Below are 21,295 nucleotides of genomic sequence, written 5' to 3'. Positions count from 1 at the left end.
CTCCACAATCTTGTGGAAAGCCTGCAAAGAAGAGTGGAAGTTGTTTTCTCTATCGTCCTAGTGGATGCTGGGGTTCCTGAAAGGACCATGGGGAATAGCGGCTCCGCAGGAGACAGGGCACAAAAAGTAAAGCTTTTCCGATCAGGTGGTGTGCACTGGCTCCTCCCCCTATGACCCTCCTCCAGACTCCAGTTAGATTTTTGTGCCCGGCCGAGAAGGGTGCAATCTAGGTGGCTCTCCTAAAGAGCTGCTTAGAGAAAGTTTAGCTAGGTTTTTTATGTTACAGTGATTCCTGCTGGCAACAGGATCACTGCAGCGAGGGACTGAGGGGAGAAGGAGTCAACTCACCTGCGTGCAGGATGGATTGGTTTCTTGGCTACTGGACATCAAGCTCCAGAGGGACGATCACAGGTACAGCCTGGATGGTCACCGGAGCCGCGCCGCCGGCCCCCTTGCAGATGCTGAAGACAGAAGAGGTCCAGAATCGGCGGCTGAAGACTCCTGCAGTCTTCTAAAGGTAGCGCACAGCACTGCAGCTGTGCGCCATTTTCCTCTCAGCACACTTCACACGGCAGTCACTGAGGGTGCAGGGCGCTGGGAGGGGGGCGCCCTGGGAGGCAAATGAGTACCTATAAAGGCTAAAAATACCTCACATATAGCCCTAGAGGCTATATGGAGATATTTAACCCCTGCCTGATTTCTCAAAATAGCGGGAGACGAGCCCGCCGGAAAAGGGGCGGGGCCTATCTCCTCAGCACACGGCGCCATTTCCTCTCACAGCTCCGCTGGTCAGGACGGCTCCCAGGTCTCTCCCCTGCACTGCACTACAGAAACAGGGTAAAACAGAGAGGGGGGGCAAATTTATGGCGATATTTTTATATAACAAAGCAGCTATAGGGGAGCACTTATTATAAGGCTATCCCTGATATATATATAGCGCTTTTGGTGTGTGCTGGCAAACTCTCCCTCTGTCTCCCCAAAGGGCTAGTGGGTCCTGTCTTCATTAGGAGCATTCCCTGTGTGTCTGCTGTGTGTCGGTACGTGTGTGTCGACATGTATGAGGACGATATTGGTGTGGAGGCGGAGCAATTGCCAAATATGGGGATGTCACCTCCTAGGGGGTCGACACCAGAATGGATGCCTTTATTTATGGAACTACGGGATAGTGTCAACACGCTAAAGCAGTCGTTTGACGACATGAGACGGCCGGACAATCAATTAGTGCCTGTCCAGGCGACTCAAACACCGTCAGGGGCTGTGAAACGCCCTTTGCCTCAGTCGGTCGACACAGACCCAGACACAGGCGATGACTCCAGTGGTGACGGTGACGAATCAACCGTATTTTCCAGTAGGGCCACACGTTATATGATTTTGGCAATGAAGGAGGCGTTACATTTAGCTGATACTACAGGTACCACTAAACAGGGTATTATGTGGGGTATGAAAAAACTACCTATAGTTTTTCCTGAATCAGAAGAACTAAATGACGTGTGTAATGAAGCGTGGGTTGCCCCTGATAAAAAGCTGATAATTTCAAAGAAATTATTGGCATTATACCCTTTCCCGCCAGAGGTTAGGGAGCGCTGGGAAACACCTCCTAGGGTGGACAAGGCGCTAACACGCTTATCTAAACAAGTGGCGTTACCCTCTCCTGAGACGGCCGCACTTAAAGATCCATCAGATAGGAGGATGGAAAATATCCAAAAAAGTATATACACACATGCAGGTGTTATACTACGACCAGCTGTAGCAACTGCCTGGATGGGCAGTGCGGGGGTAGTTTGGTCAGAATCCCTGATTGAAAATATTGATACCCTGGACAGGGACAATATTTTACTGTCGTTAGAACAAATAAAGGATGCATTTCTTTATATGCGTGATGCACAGAGGGATATATGCACACTGGCATCACGGGTAAGTGCTATGTCCATTTCGGCCAGAAGAGCTTTATGGACGCGACAGTGGACAGGCGATGCGGATTCAAAACGGCATATGGAAGTTTTGCCGTATAAGGGGGAGGAGTTATTTGGAGTCGGTCTATCAGATTTGGTGGCCACGGCTACAGCCGGGAAATCCACCTTTCTACCTCAAGTCACTCCCCAACAGAAAAAGGCACCGACTTTTCAACCGCAGCCCTTTCGTTCCTTTAAAAATAAGAGAGCAAAGGGCTATTCATATTTGCCACGAGGCAAAGGTCGAGGGAAGAGACAGCAACACGCAGCTCCTTCCCAGGATCAGAAGCCCTCCCCGGCTTCTACAAAAGCCTCAGCATGACGCTGGGGCTTCTCAAGCGGACTCGGGGACGGTGGGCGGTCGTCTCAAAAATTACAGCGCGCAGTGGGCTCACTCGCAAGTAGATCCCTGGATCCTGCAGATAATATCTCAGGGATACAGGTTGGAATTAGAGACAGATCCACCTCGCCGTTTCCTGAGGTCTGCTTTACCAACGTCCCCCTCCGAAAGGGAGACGGTGTTGGAAGCCATTCACAAGCTGTACTCTCAGCAGGTGATAGTCAAGGTACCTCTTCTGCAACAAGGGAAGGGGTATTATTCCACTCTTTTTGTGGTACCGAAGCCGGATGGCTCGGTAAGGCCTATTCTAAATCTGAAGTCCTTGAACCTGTACATAAAGAAGTTCAAGTTCAAAATGGAGTCACTCAGAGCAGTGATAGCGAACCTGGAAGAGGGGGACTTTATGGTATCCTTGGACATCAAGGATGCGTATCTCCACGTTCCAATTTACCCCTCACACCAGGGGTACCTCAGGTTCGTTGTACAAAACTGTCACTATCAGTTTCAGACGCTGCCGTTCGGATTGTCCACGGCACCTCGGATCTTTACAAAGGTAATGGCCGAGATGATGATTCTTCTTCGAAGAAAAGGCGTATTAATTATCCCATACTTGGACGATCTCCTAATAAGGGCGAGGTCCAGAGAACAGCTAGAGATGGGATTAGCACTGTCTCAAGAAGTGCTAAAACAGCACGGGTGGATTCTGAATATTCCAAAATCCCAGTTAATGCCGACAACTCGTCTGCTGTTCCTAGGGATGATTCTGGACACGGTTCAGAAAAAGGTTTTTCTCCCGGAGGAAAAAGCCAAGGAGTTATCCGAGCTTGTCAGGAACCTCCTAAAACCAGGAAAGGTGTCTGTACATCAATGCACAAGAGTCCTGGAAAAAATGGTGGCTTCTTACGAAGCGATTCCATTCGGCAGATTCCACGCAAGAATTTTCCAAAGGGATCTGTTGGACAAATGGTCAGGGTCGCATCTTCAGATGCACCTACGGATAACCCTGTCTCCAAGGACAAGGGTGTCTCTTCTGTGGTGGTTGCAGAGTCCTCATCTATTGGAGGGCCGCAGATTCGGCATACAGGATTGGATCCTGGTGACCACGGACGCCAGCCTGAGAGGCTGGGGAGCAGTCACACAAGGAAGAAACTTCCAGGGAGTATGGACGAGCCTGGAAACGTCTCTTCACATAAACATTCTGGAACTAAGAGCAATATACAATGCTCTAAACCAGGCAGAACCTCTGCTTCAGGGAAAACCGGTATTGATCCAGTCGGACAACATCACGGCAGTCGCCCATGTGAACAGACAGGGCGGCACAAGAAGCAGGAGGGCAATGGCAGAAGCTGCAAGGATTCTTCGCTGGGCAGAGAATCATGTGATAGCACTGTCAGCAGTGTTCATCCCGGGAGTGGACAACTGGGAAGCAGACTTCCTCAGCAGACACGATCTTCACCCGGGAGAGTGGGGACTTCATCCAGAAGTCTTCCACTTGCTGGTAACCCGTTGGGAAAGACCAATGGTGGACATGATGGCGTCTCGCCTCAACAAAAAACTGGACAGGTATTGCGCCAGGTCAAGAGATCCGCAGGCAATAGCTGTGGACGCGCTGGTAACGCCTTGGGTGTACCAGTCGGTGTATGTGTTTCCTCCTCTGCCTCTCATACCAAAAGTATTGAGAATTATACGGCAAAGAGGCGTAAGAACGATACTAGTGGTTCCGGATTGGCCAAGGAGGACTTGGTACCCGGAACTTCAAGAGATGATCACGGAAGATCCGTGGCCTCTACCTCTAAGGAGGGACTTGCTTCAGCAGGGTCCCTGTCTGTTTCAAGACTTACCGCGGCTGCGTTTGACGGCATGGCGGTTGAACGCCGGATCCTAAAGGAAAGAGGCATGCCGGAAGAAGTCATTCCTACTTTGATTAAAGCAAGGAAGGAAGTAACCGTGCAACATTATCACCGAATTTGGCGAAAATATGTTGCGTGGTGCGAAGATCGGAGTGCTCCGACGGAGGAATTTCAACTGGGTCGATTCCTACATTTCCTGCAATCAGGATTGTCAATGGGTCTCAAATTGGGATCTATTAAGGTTCAAATTTCGGCCCTGTCGATTTTCTTTCAAAAAGAATTGGCTTCAGTCCCTGAAGTCCAGACCTTTGTTAAGGGAGTGCTGCATATACAGCCTCCTGTGGTGCCTCCAGTGGCACCGTGGGATCTAAATGTGGTTTTGGACTTCCTAAAATCTCATTGGTTTGAACCACTAAAAAAGGTGGATTTGAAATATCTCACATGGAAAGTGACCATGCTTCTAGCCCTGGCTTCTGCCAGGAGAGTGTCAGAATTGGCAGCTTTATCTTACAAAAGCCCATATCTGATTTTCCATTCGGACAGGGCAGAACTGCGGACTCGTCCGCATTTTCTCCCTAAGGTGGTGTCAGCATTTCATCTGAACCAGCCTATTGTAGTGCCTGCGGCTACAAGTGACTTGGAGGACTCCAAGTTACTGGACGTTGTCAGAGCATTAAAAATATATATTGCAAGGACAGCTGGAGTCAGAAAATCTGACTCGTTGTTTATATTGTATGCACCCAACAAGATGGGTGCTCCTGCGTCTAAGCAGACGATTGCTCGTTGGATCTGTAGCACAATCCAACTTGCACATTCTGTGGCAGGCTTGCCACAGCCTAAATCTGTAAAGGCCCACTCCACAAGGAAGGTGGGCTCATCTTGGGCGGCTGCCCGAGGGGTCTCGGCATTACAACTTTGCCGAGCAGCTACGTGGTCAGGGGAGAACACGTTTGTAAAATTTTACAAATTTGATACTCTGGCTAAGGAGGACCTGGAGTTCTCTCATTCGGTGCTGCAGAGTCATCCGCACTCTCCCGCCCGTTTGGGAGCTTTGGTATAATCCCCATGGTCCTTTCAGGAACCCCAGCATCCACTAGGACGATAGAGAAAATAAGATTTTACTTACCGATAAATCTATTTCTCGGAGTCCGTAGTGGATGCTGGGCGCCCATCCCAAGTGCGGATTATCTGCATAAATTGTACATAGTTATTGTTAACTAATTCGGGTTATTGTTGAAGGAAGCCATCTTTCAGAGGCTCCGCTGTTATCATACTGTTAACTGGGTTTAGATCACAAGTTGTACGGTGTGATTGGTGTGGCTGGTATGAGTCTTACCCGGGATTCAAAATCCTCCCTTATTGTGTACGCTCGTCCGGGCACAGTACCTAACTGGAGTCTGGAGGAGGGTCATAGGGGGAGGAGCCAGTGCACACCACCTGATCGGAAAAGCTTTACTTTTTGTGCCCTGTCTCCTGCGGAGCCGCTATTCCCCATGGTCCTTTCAGGAACCCCAGCATCCACTACGGACTCCGAGAAATAGATTTATCGGTAAGTAAAATCTTATTATAGCTACAAAACGGGGACCAACTCCATATTAAAGGATATTTATTTGAATAAGTCATTACAGTCCCTGTTGCAATGGTCAGACGTCCAAATACTTTTGCCCGGGTGTAGTATGTGTTGCCGGTGGTCAGGCTCCCGACGACCAGCATACCGGCGCCGGAATCCCGACAGTTGGGCGAGCGCAAATTACCCCTTGCAGGTGCGCCATGCTATCTATTCTGCCTCCAGGGGGGTCGTGGACCCCCAAGAGGGAGAAAAGTTGTCGGTATGCCGGCGGTCGGGATTCCGGCGCCGGTATGGTGGTCGTCGGGAGCCCGGCAGCCTGAAGACTACCACTTTTGCCCATATAGTGTGTGTATATTATATATATTCGGAACACGAACTAGAAGACTGAAGTTTATTTCCAAATGTTTGCATATTAGATGGCCTATTTCCGGGCAGGTATACTGTATGTACAGTAAGCCTGTCATATATAGTACTGAGCATGTCTATTTCCATGCACAACAATAATAATATGGGTACTGAACTTGTAAAGAATGTATTGTGGTCTGATGGCATATATGGATGACTGAGTGGCACTGAAGGATCATGTGTTGTAGTTTGAAGACATGTTGGGAGCACTGAAAGGCATTAAAAGGGCATGTGAGGTAGTTTAATGGGCAATTAAGGGGCATTTGGGGTGGTCTGATGAATATGGGGAAGTGTGGCGTAATTGAATGTGGGGGGGGGGGGGGGGGTTGTGACTGGGTGAGATTTAATCATATTACATATAATATACCTTACAATAGTTCCCATAATTTGCCATATAGTGGTAGCGATGTGCCACATCTAAAATTTTGCTCTTTATAATTAAAATATGCCCTCCTCAGAGACCAGTGTCCTGCCAAAAATATCCTACAGTGAAAACTACTTTCTACTGCCCAATTTATAAATGGACAGATAGAGTTCGACATTACTAAACCTGCAGTTAAAGGATATGTCAAAACTTACCTTGGGTTTTACACTGCTTAGCAATCTTAACTTCTGTTTTTGTTCTTCAAACTGACGTCGTTTTCTTTCTTCTTCTAACATTTTCTGCTGTTGTTCAAATATTTTTCTGAATGATAAAATAAACGCATAAGAAAGCTTATATTACTAAATGAATAATGATCCTGTTATTTTGTTCAAAATGTTAATTAGTTATACTCATGTGGCTATGTGCCAAAATGTTAAGGCACAATTTAAATACAACTCATTTATTGATTTAGCAGAATTGATCACCACTGTACACAAATTGTTCATTAATATTAATATCGAACCAGCCAATCATGTGGCAGCAACTCATTTCATAAAAATATGGACATGGTCAAGGGTGGATTAAGAGAGGAGGGGGCACATGTCAGCAGCTGCAGCGCTGTAGAAGAGTTAACTGCTCATGCGCAGGTCTCCGGGAAAATGGCACTAGCACCTTATTCCCTGGGACACATCTACACCAGAAAATGAGATTTTACTCACCGGTAAATCTATTTCTCGTAGTCCGTAGTGGATGCTGGGTACTCCGTAAGGACCATGGGGAATAGACTGGCTCCGCAGGAGACTGGGCACTCTAAAGAAAAGATTAGGTACTATATCTGGTGTGCACTGGCTCCTCCCTCTATGTCCCTCCTCCAGACCTCAGTTAGGGAAACTGTGCCCGGAAGAGCTGACATTACAAGGAAAGGATTTGGAATCCAGGGTAAGACTCATACCAGCCCCACCAATCACACCGTACAACTTGTGATAACTATACCCAGTTAACAGTATGAACAACAACTGAGCCTCATTAAACTGATGGCTCAGAACAAAAAACCCTATAGTTAAGCAATAACTATATACAAGTATTGCAGAATTCCGCACTTGGGACGGGCTCCCAGCATCCACTACGGACTACGAGAAATAGAATTACCGGTGAGTAAATTCTTATTTTCTCTGACGTCCTAGTGGATGCTGGGTACTCCGTAAGGACCATGGGGATTATACCAAAGCTCCCAAACGGGCGGGAGAGTGCGGATGACTCTGCAGCACCGAATGAGCAAACTCAAGGTCCTCCTCAGCCAGGGTATCAAACTTGTAGAATTTTGCAAACGTGTTTGATCCCGACCAGGTAGCAGCTCGGCAAAGTTGTAAAGCCGAGACCCCTCGGGCAGCCGCCCAAGAAGAGTCCACCTTCCTCGTGGAATGGGCTTTTACTGATTTAGGATGCGGCAGTCCAGCCGCGGATTGAGCCTGCTGAATCGTGCTACAGATCCAGCGAGCAATAGTCTGCTTAGAAGCAGGAGCACCCAGCTTGTTGGGTGCATGCAGGATAAACAGTGAGAGTCAGTTTTTCTGACCCTAGCCGTCCTGGAAACATAGATTTTCAGGGCCCGGACTACGTCCAGCAACTTGGAATCCTCCAAGTCCCGAGTAGCCGCAGGCACCACAATAGGTTGGTTCAAATGAAACGCTGATACCACCTTAGGGAGAAATTGGGGACGAGTCCTCAATTCTGCCCTGTCCATATGGAAGATCAGATAGGGGCTTTTACATGACAAAGCCGCCAATTCTGACACACGCCTAGCCGAAGCTAAGGCCAATAGCATGACCACTTTCCACGTGAGATATTTTAGCTCCATGGTCTGAAATGGCTCAAACCAATGTGATTTTAGGAAATCCAACACAACGTTGAGATCCCAAGGTGCCACTGGAGGCACAAAAGGAGGCTGAATATGCAGCACTCCCTTGACAAACGTCTGAACTTCAGGCAGTGAAGCCAGTTCTTTTTGAAAGAAAATAGACAGGGCCGAAATCTGGACTTTTATGGATCCCAATTTTAGGCCCATAGTCACTCCTGACTGTAGGAAGTGCAGCAATTGACCCAGCTGAAATTCTTCTGTTGGGGCCTTCATAGCCTCACACCAAGCAACATATTTTCGCCATATGCGGTGATAATGTTTTGCTGTCACATCCTTCCTAGCTTTTATCAGCGTAGGAATGACTTCAACCGGAATGCCCTTTTCCCTTCAGGATCCGGCGTTCAACCGCCATACCGTCAAACGCAGCCGCGGTAAGTCTTGGAACAGACAGGGCCCCTGCTGTAATAGGTCCTGTCTGAGAGGCAGAGGCCAAGGGTCCTCTGAGATCATTTCTTGTAGTTCCGGGTACCAAGTCCTTCTTGGCCAATCCGGAACGATGAGTATAGTTCTTACTCCTCTCTTTCTTATTATCCTCAGTACCTTTGGTATGAGAGGAAGAGGAGGGAACACATAAACCGACTGGTACACCCACGGTGTCACTAGAGCGTCCACAGCTATCGCCTGAGGGTCCCTTGACCTGGCGCAATATCTTTTTAGCTTTTTGTTGAGGCGGGACGCCATCATGTCCACCTGTGGCCTTTCCCAACAATTTACAATCAGCTGGAAGACTTCTGGATGAAGTCCCCACTCTCCCGGGTGGAGGTCGTGCCTGCTGAGGAAGTCTGCTTCCCAGTTGTCCACTCCCGGAATGAACACTGCTGACAGTGCTATCACGTGATATTCCGCCCATCGGAGAATCCTTGTGGCTTCTGCCATCGCCATCCTGCTTCTTGTGCCGCCCTGTCGGTTTACATGGGCGACCGCCGTGATGTTGTCTGACTGGATCAGCACCGGCAGGTTTTGAAGCAGGGGTTTTGCCTGACTTAGGGCATTGTAAATGGCCCTTAGTTCCAGAACATTTATGTGTAGGGAAGCCTCCTGACTCGACCATTGTCCCTGGAAGTTTCTTCCCTGAGTGACTGCCCCCCAACCTCGGAGGCTTGCATCCGTGGTCACCAGGACCCAGTCCTGTATGCCGAATCTGCGGCCTTCGAGAAGATGAGCACTCTGCAGCCACCACAGCAGAGACACCCTGGCCCTCGGGGACAGGGTGATCAGCCGATGCATCTGAAGATGCGATCCGGACCTCTGTGTCCAGAATCATACCCAGGAACAGCAGACGCGTCGTAGGAACCAGCTGCGACTTTGGGATATTCAGAATCCAGCCGTGCTGTTGTAGCACTTCCTGAGATAGTGCTACTCCGACCAACAACTGCTCCCTGGACCTCGCCTTTATAAGGAGATCGTCCAAGTACGGGATAATTATAACTCCCTTCTTCCGAAGGAGTATCATCATTTCGGTCATTACTTTGGTAAATACCCTCGGTGCCGTGGACAGACCAAACGGCAACGTCTGGAATTGGTAATGGCAGTCCTGTACCACAAAGCGGAGGTACACCTGGTGAGGTGGGTAAATGGGGACATGTAGGTAAGCATCCTTGATGTCCAGTGATACCATGTAATCCCCCTCTTCCAGGCTTGCAATAACCGCCCCGAGCGATTCCATTTTGAACTTGAACTTCCTTATATAAGTGTTCAAGGATTTCAAATTTAGAATGGGTCTCACCGAACCGTCTGGTTTCGGTACCACAAACATTGTGGAATAGTAACCCCGTCCCTGTTGAAGGAGTGGAACTTTGATTATCACCTGCTGGAGGTACAGCTTGTGAATTGCCGCCAGTACTATCTCCTGTCCTGGGGAGTAGCTGGCAAGGCTGATTTGAGGTAACGGCGAGGGGGAGACGTCTCGAACTCCAGCTTGTATCCCTGAGATACCACTTGTAGAACCCAGAGATCCACCTGTGAGCGAACCCACTGGTCGCTGAAGTTCCGGAGACGGGCCCCCACCGCACTTGGCTCCACATGTGAAGCCCCAGCGTCATGCGGTGGACTTAGTGGAAGCAGGGGAGGATTTTTGTTCTTGGGAACTGGCTGTATGGTGCAGCTTTTTCCCTCTACCCCTGCCTCTGGGCAGAACGGACGCGCCTCTAACCCGCTTGCCTTTCTGAGGCCGAAAGGACTGTACTTGATAATACGGTGCTTTCTTAGGTTGTGAGGGAACCCGAGGTAAAAAAGTCGACTTCCCAGCTGTTGCTGTGGATACGAGGTCCGAAAGACCGTCCCCAAACAATTCCTCACCCTTATAAGGCAAAATTTCCATGTGCCTTTTAGAATCAGCATCACCTGTCCACTGCCGAGTCCATAATACTCTCCTGGCAGAAATGGACATTGCATTAATTCTAGATGCCAGCTGGCAAATGTCCCTCTGTGCATCTCTCATGTATAAGACTACGTCTTTAATATGCTCTATGGTTAGCAATATAGTGTCCCTGTCCAGGGAATCAATGTTATCAGACAGGGAATCAGACCACGCTGCTGCAGCACTACACATCCATGCTGAAGCAATAGCAGGTCTCAGTATAGTACCTGAGTGTGTATACACACACTTCAGGATAGCCTCCTGCTTTCTATCTGCAGGCTCCTTTAAGGCGGCCGTATCCTGAGAAGGCAGTGGCACCTTTTTTGATAAGCGTGTGAGCGCCTTGTCCACCTTAGGGGATGTCTCCCAGCGTAACCTATCCGTTGGCGGGAAAGGGTACGCCATTAGTAACCGCTTAGAAATTACTAGTTTCTTATCTGGGGAACCCCACGCTTCTTCACACAATTCATTTAACTCATCAGATGGGGGAAAAGTCACTGGCTGCTTTTTCTCCCCAAACAGAATACCCTTTTTTGTGGTAACCGGGTTAATGTCAGAAATGTGCAACACATTTTTCATTGCCGTAATCATGCATCGGATGGCCCTAGTGGATTGTATATTTGTCTCATCCTCGTCGACACTGGAGTCAGACTCCGTGTCGACATCTGTGTCTGCCATCTGAGGTAGCGGGCGTTTTTGAGCCCCTGACGGCCTCTGAGATGCCTGGGCAGGCGCGGGCTGAGATGCCGGCTGTCCCAAAGCCAAAACATTGAACCTTTTATGTAAGGAGTTGACACTGTCGGTTAATACCTTCCACATATCCATCCACTCAGGTGTCGGCCCCGCAGGGGGCGACATCACACTTATCGGCACCTGCTCCGCCTCCACGTAAGCGTCCTCATCAAACATGTCGACACAGCCGTACCGACACACCGCACACACACACAGGGAATGCTCTGACTGAGGACAGGACCCCACAAAGTCCTTTGGGGAGACAGAGAGAGAGAGTATGCCAGCACACAGCACATCGCTATATAATCAGGGATTTACACTAACAAAAGCGATTTTCCCTATAGCTGCTTTTATATATAGTTTTGCGCCTAAATTTAGTGCCCCCCCTCTCTTTTTTATCCTTGATGTCTGGAAACTGCAGGGGAGAGCCTGGGGAGCTGTCTTCCAGCGGAGCTGTGAAGAGAAAATGGCGCCGGTGTGCTGAGGAAGATAGCCCCGCCCCCTTCTCGGCGGACTTCTCCCGCTTTTTTATCTGTATAATGGCGGGGGATTATGCACATATACAGCTTAAAAGCTGTATTATGTGTCAATTAGCCATGTAAGGTACTCTAATTGCTGCCCATGGCTCCCCCCCCCCAGCGCCCTGCACCCATCAGTGACCGGAGTGTGTGGTGTGCATAGGGAGCAATGGCGCACAGCTGCAGTGCTGTGCGCTACCGTAATGAAGACCGAAGTCTTCAGCCGCCGATTTCCTCCGGTTTCTTCCGTCTTCTGGCTCTGCAAGGGGGACGGCGGCGCGGCTCCGGGAACGGACGATCGAGGTCGGGCCCTGTGTTCGATCCCTCTGGAGCTAATGGTGTCCAGTAGCCTAGAAGCACAAGCTAGCTGCAAGCAGGTAGGTTTGCTTCTCTCCCCTAAGTCCCACGTAGCAGTGAGTCTGTTGCCAGCAGATCTCACTGAAAATAAAAAACCTAACAAATACTTTTCTTTCTAAGAAGCTCAGGAGAGCCCCTAGAGTGCATCCAGCTCTGGCCGGGCACAGATTCTAACTGAGGTCTGGAGGCGTGACATAGAGGGAGGAGCCAGTGCACACCAGATATAGTACCTAATCTTTTCTTTAGAGTGCCCAGTCTCCTGCGGAGCCCATCTATTCCCCATGGTCCTTACGGAGTACCCAGCATCCACTAGGACGTCAAAGAAATATGAACACATAACCTTTTTCACAGTGATTTACATCACCAGCGCTAGCTGCTGCGGGACTCCGGAGTGGTAAGTTTAATGGAAACTATAAGGTGCAGACCCCCCCCTGGAACTATGGGCCTGTGTGCACCGCATACAGATACGGCAATGGACATGGTCAAGTTATCAGTATTGATTGTTATTATACACCACAATGGGGAACAAATGTAATCTAAGCAACTTTGACTAAGAAAGGGTTGTTGTGCAAGACAGGGTTGTTTTATTTTCTAAGAAACACCGGCTCTGGATTTTCATGCACAATAGTCTACAGCATTTACAGAGAATGGCGTGGAAAATGAAAACCAAAAATGCTTTGTTAATGAAAGATCAGAGGAGACTGGTCAGACTAGTTCAAACTGACAGTAAAATCAAATAAAAATATAGATGTGTCCTCATACTGTACAGTGTTGCTCAAGTCGCAGTAAATAAATAGTCATGGTGCACAGAGCATCTTTCTCATTCAAAATGTGCATTCTACTCGCATAAATTAAGCAACTGATAGCAACAAAACTACTTTACTACATTACATTGATCAATATGATGTGCGACATTGGAGCATCTGTGTGCGACTGAGTCTGCATCTGTACACGAAGTGGTACGGTGCAACAGTCGCAACTGCTTGTTTTTTTTTGCAAAGTTCTGTTGTGCCTCATCTGCAACTTTTTACGTGTTTAAAACTAAATTTCTGTGCAGTTAAAATTGCAGCACAGCATCTCTAGTACACTTAGTGGTGTTTTGCTGTGTCTGCGATGTAAAATGCCACAAAATCTAAAAGAAAACGCTACTCCTCTCAGGTGCATCGCAGTCGTACTGGGCGACTCGCGCCATATAGCATATAGACGCTAGGTGTAGGAGGACACATCTGCAGCCATATGTTACAACAGTGATATGCAGAAGAGCATATCAGAATGCACAGCAAGTCAAACCCTGAAATGCAACAGTAGCAGAATACTAGACTGTGTTCCACTCCTGTCAGCTAAAAACTAGAAACTCAAGCTACAGTGGTGGCAGGATCACCAAAACTGGGCACCTTAAGATTTGAAATACATTGCCTTGTCTATCAAATATCTATTATGATAGGACATACCTACAATATTCAGAATGTGTGTTCAACAACACCCTGCCTTGTGTAATAGTTGCAGCTGGTGGTGGTGGTGTTGGTGATGTAAAGGGGTGAAGAATGTTTTTTTGGCACAAATTAAATATCTCTTTCCACAGTTTACTTGCGTATTACTGGTGACTGTTTTTATCCTTTTACAGCCACAGTCTACCCATTAGTCTTATGGTTACTTCCAGAATGGTTCCGGCTGACACGCCGACCGGAAGAATGCAGACAGCGAAAAGACCGACAACAGAAGACAGACAGACACCAGTCAGACAGAGGTGAAACACGGACAGATAAAACTCAGACAAAGGTAACACTGACAAGGCCAACAGCCTTACAGAACAAAGACCGACAGTACATAAGTCAGACAACAGTCACATCGACAACCCCAAAACCGACAGCGCATACATCGACAACAAAACAGACCGACACGTCCTCCATCAGACAACAATGATACCAAACCACAACAGACCGAGCAAACCACAACAGACCGACAGTATATGCACAGACACACAAAAGACCGACAAAACACAAGTCAGACGTGCAGAGACCGACAATTCATAAAACAGACCCCAATAATATTGACACGTAAAAGACAGACAGCCCATACCTAAACAGATAAATGACCGACAATACATACATATAACTAACTATAGCAAGCCCAACCTATACAGGCTAAAGTCATGCGCGCAAGGCCCCCCCACACCTCCCCCAGTCCCTGCAGCTCACCCCTTCCCCTTAGTCACCCCTCTCCCGTCCGTCCCCCCGCTATTTCTGGGCGCCCTGTCCTGGACGCCTCCATCGTCACCCCAGCAACGGCATCCCGTCTAAGCTAAGACGCACCTACGCTAATAGCGTTATCCCCAGCGCTACCCTCATCTGTGGAACTACAGGTCCTAGCCAGACCTGTCAGCTTTCTAACTAGCAAGCCCAACTCATACAGGCTAAAGACATACACGCAAGGCCCCACCCACACCTCCCCCAGTCCCTGCAGCGCACCCCTTCTCCTCAGTCACCCCTCTCCCGTCCGTCCCCCTGCTATTTCTGGGCGCCCTGTCCTGGACGCCTCCATAGTCACCCCAGCAACGGCATGCCGTCTAAGCTTTCTAACTAGCAAGCCCAACTCATACAGGCTAAAGACATATGCGCAAGGCCCCCTCAGCACCCCTCCGTAGCTATTGCAGGCGATAGCGGGCCGTCCAGGACGAGACACTATGAGTCCCATCCACCCGCAATAGCTATTGAGAGCGTTGCGCCCCGCCGTGACTGAGTGTACAGGGGTGGTTAGGAGAACTACAAGTCTCAGGACTGAAGATATGGCCCTGTTTCTGAGAAAGAATACTTGTCTAATAACTGTCTGTTATGTGTAATATTATATTTTGGCAATGAATGTGTGTCGGTCTTGTTCATATCTGACATATGTCCTGTCGGACTTTTAACTGTCTATATATATATATATGCTTTGTCGGTCTTTTGTGTGTCGGTCTTATTAATATCGGGCATCTGTCCTATCGGACTTTTAACTGTCTATATAGGCTTTGTCGGTCTTCAACAGTGTCTATGTAATACGTATCTGATTAATAAATGTTGGACTTTTTTTGTCTGTGTATACGCTGTCGATCTGCAATATGTCTAATTACTTACATTGTCTAACTTATCTATGTCGAAGTATGATTAATGTCTAACCATAATTTAACGGAACAGCTCCAGTGTCTGACAATCACTGTCGGACTAATCATTGTCGGAATTAATAGATTCGGACCGCTATACCACACCCCTTCCAGAAGTATAACACAATGGGGGTCATTCCGAGTTGTTCGCTCGTTGCCGAATTTCGCTATATTGCGATTAGTCGCTTAGTGCGCATGCGCAATGTTCACAGAGCGCATGCGCTTAGTTATTTTACTCAAAAGCTAGGTATTTTACTCACGGCATTACGAGGATTTTTCTTCGTTCTGGTGATCGGAGTGTGATTGACAGGAAGTGGGTGTTTCTGGGCGGAAACTTGCCGTTTTATGGGAGTGTGTGAAAAAACGCTGCCGTTTCTGGGAAAAACGCGGGAGTGGCTGGAGAAACGGAAGGAGTGCCTGCGCGAACGCTGGGTGTGTTTGTGACGTCAAACCAGGAACGAAACTGACTGAACTGATCGCAGTGGCAGAGTGTGGAGCTACTCAGAAACTGCTAAGAATTTTCTATTCGCAATTTTGCGAATCTTTCGCTCGTAATTCTGCTAAGCTAAGATACACTCCCAGAGGGCGTCGGCTTAGCGTGTGCAATGCTGCTAAAAGCAGCTAGCGAGCGAACAACTCGGAATGAGGGCCAATATGTGGGAGATTTATCAACTCTTGGAGAGAGATAAAGTACCAAACAAATCACCTCCTTAATGTCACTTTAAAGGCTGTGGTAGAAAAATGACCGTAAGAAGCTGACAAATTGCTAACCTATCAACTTCTTGCCGTCATTTTTCTAGCACAGCCTTTAAAATGACATTAAGGTGCTGATTGGTTTGTACATCATCTCTTTCCAAGTGTTGATAAATCTCCCACTGTGACATAAAACAAACACCATCTCAAGTGGCTTCCACAAACGGAATAAAAGGATTTCAATTACCTACCGGTAAATCCTTTTCTCGTAGTCCGTGGAGGATGCTGGGGTCCACATTAGTATCATAGGGTATAGACAGGTCCACTAGGAGCCATGGGCACTATAAGAGTTTAATACTGTGGGCTGGCTCCTCCCTCTATGCCCCTCCTACCAGACTCAGTCTAGAAAATGTGCCCGGAGCCGCCGGGCACAGCTTTGGGGAGCTCTTAGGATTTTTCTTAGTTTTTATTTTATTAGAACATTAGGTACAGGAAGGCTGCTGGCAACAGCCTACCTGCTTTGTGGGACTTGGGGGAGTAGGAACCAACTCTAGAAGTTAATGGTTCTCTATGTCCGCTGACAGGACACTGAGCTCCTGAGGGTGATGATCGCAAGCCCACGAGGCAACCACTCACTGCACAGGACGGCAGCCACCCCCTAACAGAGCCAGAAGAAAGAAGAGTGGAGAGTACAGCGCCAGCGCCCCGGTTAGTGGGTTGCCGGCGGGTAGGGCGTCCTGGGCCAGCGCAGTCACCCTAAACTGGTCACAGACTCTAACAGGGGCTAATCCCGCTGTTAGCATAAATACCTCCGCCCACTATAATCAAATATGTGCGGGAAGCCACGCTTCATTACCGGAGGCGGGGCTTCTCCTCAGAGCGGATCCAGCATTCACCAGCGCCATTTTCCTCCCTGCAGACATAGAAGAAGACGCTGACAGGGAACGCTGACCCTACCCATAACTCCAGTTACTGCGGTACCAGGGTGTTATAGACAGGGGGGAGTGCATTGTTAGGTTGATTATTACTATTAAGGTTATTATAAATTATAATTTATAAATTACAAATCTCCTACTGTGATATAAAACAAACACCATCTCAACTGGCTTCCACAAACAGAATAATAAGTTAGCCCGCTTCCAGGGAGATATTATGCAAGAAAGAAACAAAAAACAAATGTTCAGAATGTAATGTAAACACAAAAGGTCGAGGTAGGGGGCAACCCAGACTCCTTCGGCTAAACAATATCCAAAGCGTGTGATTTTATCCGTAAGGTTCACCTCAGTGGTTCATATGACGTATCGCTTACATGTGTGCTTACATTAAACAGATGGAAATGAGACACATAAAAGGTATCTTTTAGCCTTCTATGGTCACTCTTTGTCCAGCAGAGTCCTTATGCGAGCATACTTCCCATGAGGTTTTTATGCAGAAAGTACAAATCGGAAACAAATATTCAGTATACTGCTTATACAGATACAAAGGGTAGGGATGAACCCAAAATCCTTCGGCTAAGTAATATTCAGGGTGTGTGAATCTATCTGTAAGGTTCACCTCAGTGGTTCATTTGGAGTGCTGCTTACAAAGAATAGACGGAAATAAAACATATAAAAGGTATCTTTATCCTTCTACACGTGATATAGCCAAACTTTGGACAGTGTGTACTCATTCACTCTTATTCCTTATTTCAAATGAATGCTCACATGAGCGCTTACTTCAAATGGCGAGGTACTTCCATATAAAGGTATCTTTCAATATCCTCAGGTGTCGTCCCCCTTTATTCCTTCAACTAGTTAAATGTCCGGTGTGAGAACAAAAAACGAAGGAATGTATGAGGGTGCCAATATATTTAATAAAAACCAAACTTTAAGATACAAAATGTCTTTAAAAACAAAACAACTGATAACACATGTTGTAAAGGATTCGTGACACAGTGATCCAGCTGACCAACGTGAGAAAATAGATGGAAACCCGGGATATCTCACCGTTTTGAGCTGTGGTCACAGGTAGTGTATTCCTCAGTTTTCACTTGCTTAGCCGAAGGAGTCTGGGTTGCCCCCTACCTCGACCTATTGTGTTAACATTACATTCTGAACATTTGTTTTTTGTTTTTGGTTTCTTTCTTGCATAATATCTCCCTGGAAGCGGACTTACTAAGAACTTTGCCGGTTTGAAGAGTTTTGGACTCTACCATTTATGTTCTGCGCCACCTGAGGTTTTTTCCTAATCTTCTTCGTGTATATGCTTTTGGTGTGTTAGGTGACACACCTGGAGAAGACCTGGGTTGGCTGCAGTTAGAGTGCGCAGGAACATATCTTATATATTCATTTAGAATAATAAGTTAAGTGGTGCCAATGACCTCCACAGTTACCAGATCTCATTGACAATAGAGAACTGTGGGATGTGATGATCAGGACAGTTCAGGCATCAAAATGCAGCAACTGTGTGATGCCATCATGTCGATATGGACCAGACTCTAATGCTAGGTACACACTAGCAGGCGATGACCAATATATCTGCAGATATATTGGGGAATCGTTCTGTGTGTACGGCCAACACACGATAGGTCCGCCGTCTTTAGGTGGGGGGGTGGGGGATTATTAAACTAAAATGTGTGTGGGGTGGGCACCAGACTACCCTGCCTGTGGAGCTCAGTGTTCGTCCTTCACTCCAGTATACGTCCACGGAAGATGCCTGTCACCACCGGGCGGCTGGAATTGGGGAGAGTTTGCAGCCTTGGTACACGAAGCTCCTCATGTTGCTCAGCCCTGCACGGAGCCGTGGTCACAAATACTCCGTGAAGTGAGAGGTACAGCTTACTGCTGCTGCTGCCGCCGCTGAATACACACAGCCTGTGTAGCACTGATGTGTGTCATATGGCTGCAACCGGGGAGAGAGGTTTAGGAACTGGTGAGGGGACTGGGGAAGGGGAGAGAAACAGAGATGGGGGTGTAATGGGCAGATAGGCACTGGGGAGGGGGGGGGCTGGGTAGGAGGAGTATATAGAGACTAGGGAGAGGGGGTATTAGATGCAGATAGGGACTGGGGATAGAGGGTTCAATGCCTGATTCACCATTTCTTGTGCAAAACATCAGAAAAAAATGTATCTTTTTAATATTTAAATGGTCAATTCTGCCTGTCGAAATGGGTCTCAGAACAGGGCGCATACCAGAGGCTAAACTACCAGCAGTGCAACCAGTGCATTGCACAAGGGCCTGCGGCAATGAAGGGGCTCGCAGCGGGCGTCAATGAGCCAAACGGACTAAATACAGTGCACCGTGAGAGACTGCTGGCCATAACAAAGGAGAACACGGCCTGTGGGACCCCTCCAGTGCAACATGTGTGCGCATCTTCAGACACAGTGGGCGTAGGAGGATGTGTCTGACGAAGTGCATGCATCAGGAGAGACACACGGGCTGTGTGTACCAGTTGCAGCAGTAGTGTCTGTGTCCCATAATGACTGAAAGGGGCAGCACCACACTCGAATGCAACTCTCTGTATGCGCTCCTGTAATTAAGGAGGAGAGACTGCAACGAGTGCATAGGACAAGGAAAAAGGGCATCATTAGGTGAGCCATCCCCCTGTGCCCACTGCAGAGCCTTCTGTGATGTTTCAACCATCGCTCTACGCTCCCACCGCCTACTTCTGCACCCTGTCCTGGGCTCCAACAGACAAAATGGGAGACATTAAGCGAGTGGCAGTGTACCCGTGCACATCTGGGCCTAGTTGTAGGGTAATAACAGGTACCCACTAAACAATGTGCGCACCCGGCGAGCTTGCTAGCAACAGGCCCTGGCGGGGAGTCCGTATCGGCAAGTGTATACACACTTGCCTATGTCAGCAGCGACGGAGCGTGGAGCATTCGACAGCATGGCATCGCATGCAACATCCCCAGATTGAACTGCATGTACAGATGACTGGGGATGTCTGTAGCGATCCACGGGAGCGCACACTGCTAGCAATCTAGTGGGTACACACTGGACGATAAAACAAATTTGTCATAACAAAATGGTTGTTATTGCCAAATTTGTTTGAAATGTCGTCTAGTGTGCACCCAGCTTAAAGACAACTGCACTGTGAAGCAGAGAGTGCAGAGATCCTTCTCTACCTATACTTTACAATTTTCACCTTGTTGTCTTATAGGGGTATATGCAATTAGCGACGAATAGCGGCAATTTTTCGGCCGTTTTTTAATTCGACACAATTCGACCGTCGAATTCCGGAAAGTGGGTGCCAAAATTCAACATATTCAATAAAAAAAAGGATTCGACAGTCCCGCTGTCGAAAAACGGCCGATTTGACGGATTCTGAACCGATTTTTAAAAAACGGGAAAAACCGGTAAAAAACCCGAAAAAAAATTGCGTGGGGTCCCCCCTCCAAAGCATAACCAGCCTCGGGCTCTTCGAGCCGGTCCTGGTTCTAAAAATCCGGGGAAAAAACTGACAGGGGATCCCCCGTATTTTTAAAACCAGCACCGGGCTCTGCGCCTGGTGCAAAAAATATGGGGGACAAAAAGAGTAGGGGTCCCCCGTATTTTTACACCAGCATCGGGCTCCACTAGCTGGACAGATAATGCCACAGCCGGGGGTCACTTTTATACAGCGCCCTGCGGCCGTGGCATTAAATATCCAACTAGTCACCCCTGGCCGGGGTACCCTGGGGGAGTGGGGACCCCTTCAATCAAGGGGTCCCCCCCCAGCCACCCAAGGGCCAGGGGTGAAGCCCGAGGCTGTCCCCCCCAAACAAAGGGCTGCGGATGGGGGGCTGATAGCCTTGAGAAAAGTGTAAGAATATTGTTTTTTCCAGTAGTACTACAAGTCCCAGCAAGCCTCCCCCGCAAGCTGGTACTTGGAGAACCACAAGTACCAGCATGCGGGAGAAAAACGGGCTCGCTGGTGCCTGTAGTTCTACTGGAAAAAAAATACCCAAATAAAAACAGGACACGCACACCGTGATAGTAAAACTTTATTACACACATGTCGACACACACATACTTACCTATGTTCACACGCCGACCTCTGTCCGCTTGTCCAAGTAGAATCCACGTGTACCTGTGAATAAAATTATACTCACCTCAATCCAGTGTCCAGATTATAA

General features: G+C 48.1%; 1 protein-coding gene across 1 annotated transcript in view; it reads right to left on the bottom strand.

Annotated features, from left to right (window-relative positions):
- Positions 1-21,295, bottom strand: part of SYNRG (synergin gamma) — a 321,615-nt gene that overhangs the window by 214,798 nt on the left and 85,522 nt on the right. The window contains exon 5 of the mRNA XM_063954829.1: positions 6,697-6,802. Within this exon, the coding sequence (XP_063810899.1) occupies positions 6,697-6,802 (106 nt within the window). The remainder of the gene's footprint in view (positions 1-6,696; positions 6,803-21,295) is intronic.

Source organism: Pseudophryne corroboree, chromosome 2 (genome assembly GCF_028390025.1).
Source record: "Pseudophryne corroboree isolate aPseCor3 chromosome 2, aPseCor3.hap2, whole genome shotgun sequence".
NCBI lineage: Eukaryota > Metazoa > Chordata > Amphibia > Anura > Myobatrachidae > Pseudophryne > Pseudophryne corroboree.
Note: the sequence above shows the minus strand (reverse complement) of the source record. Positions and strands in the feature narration are given on the sequence as shown.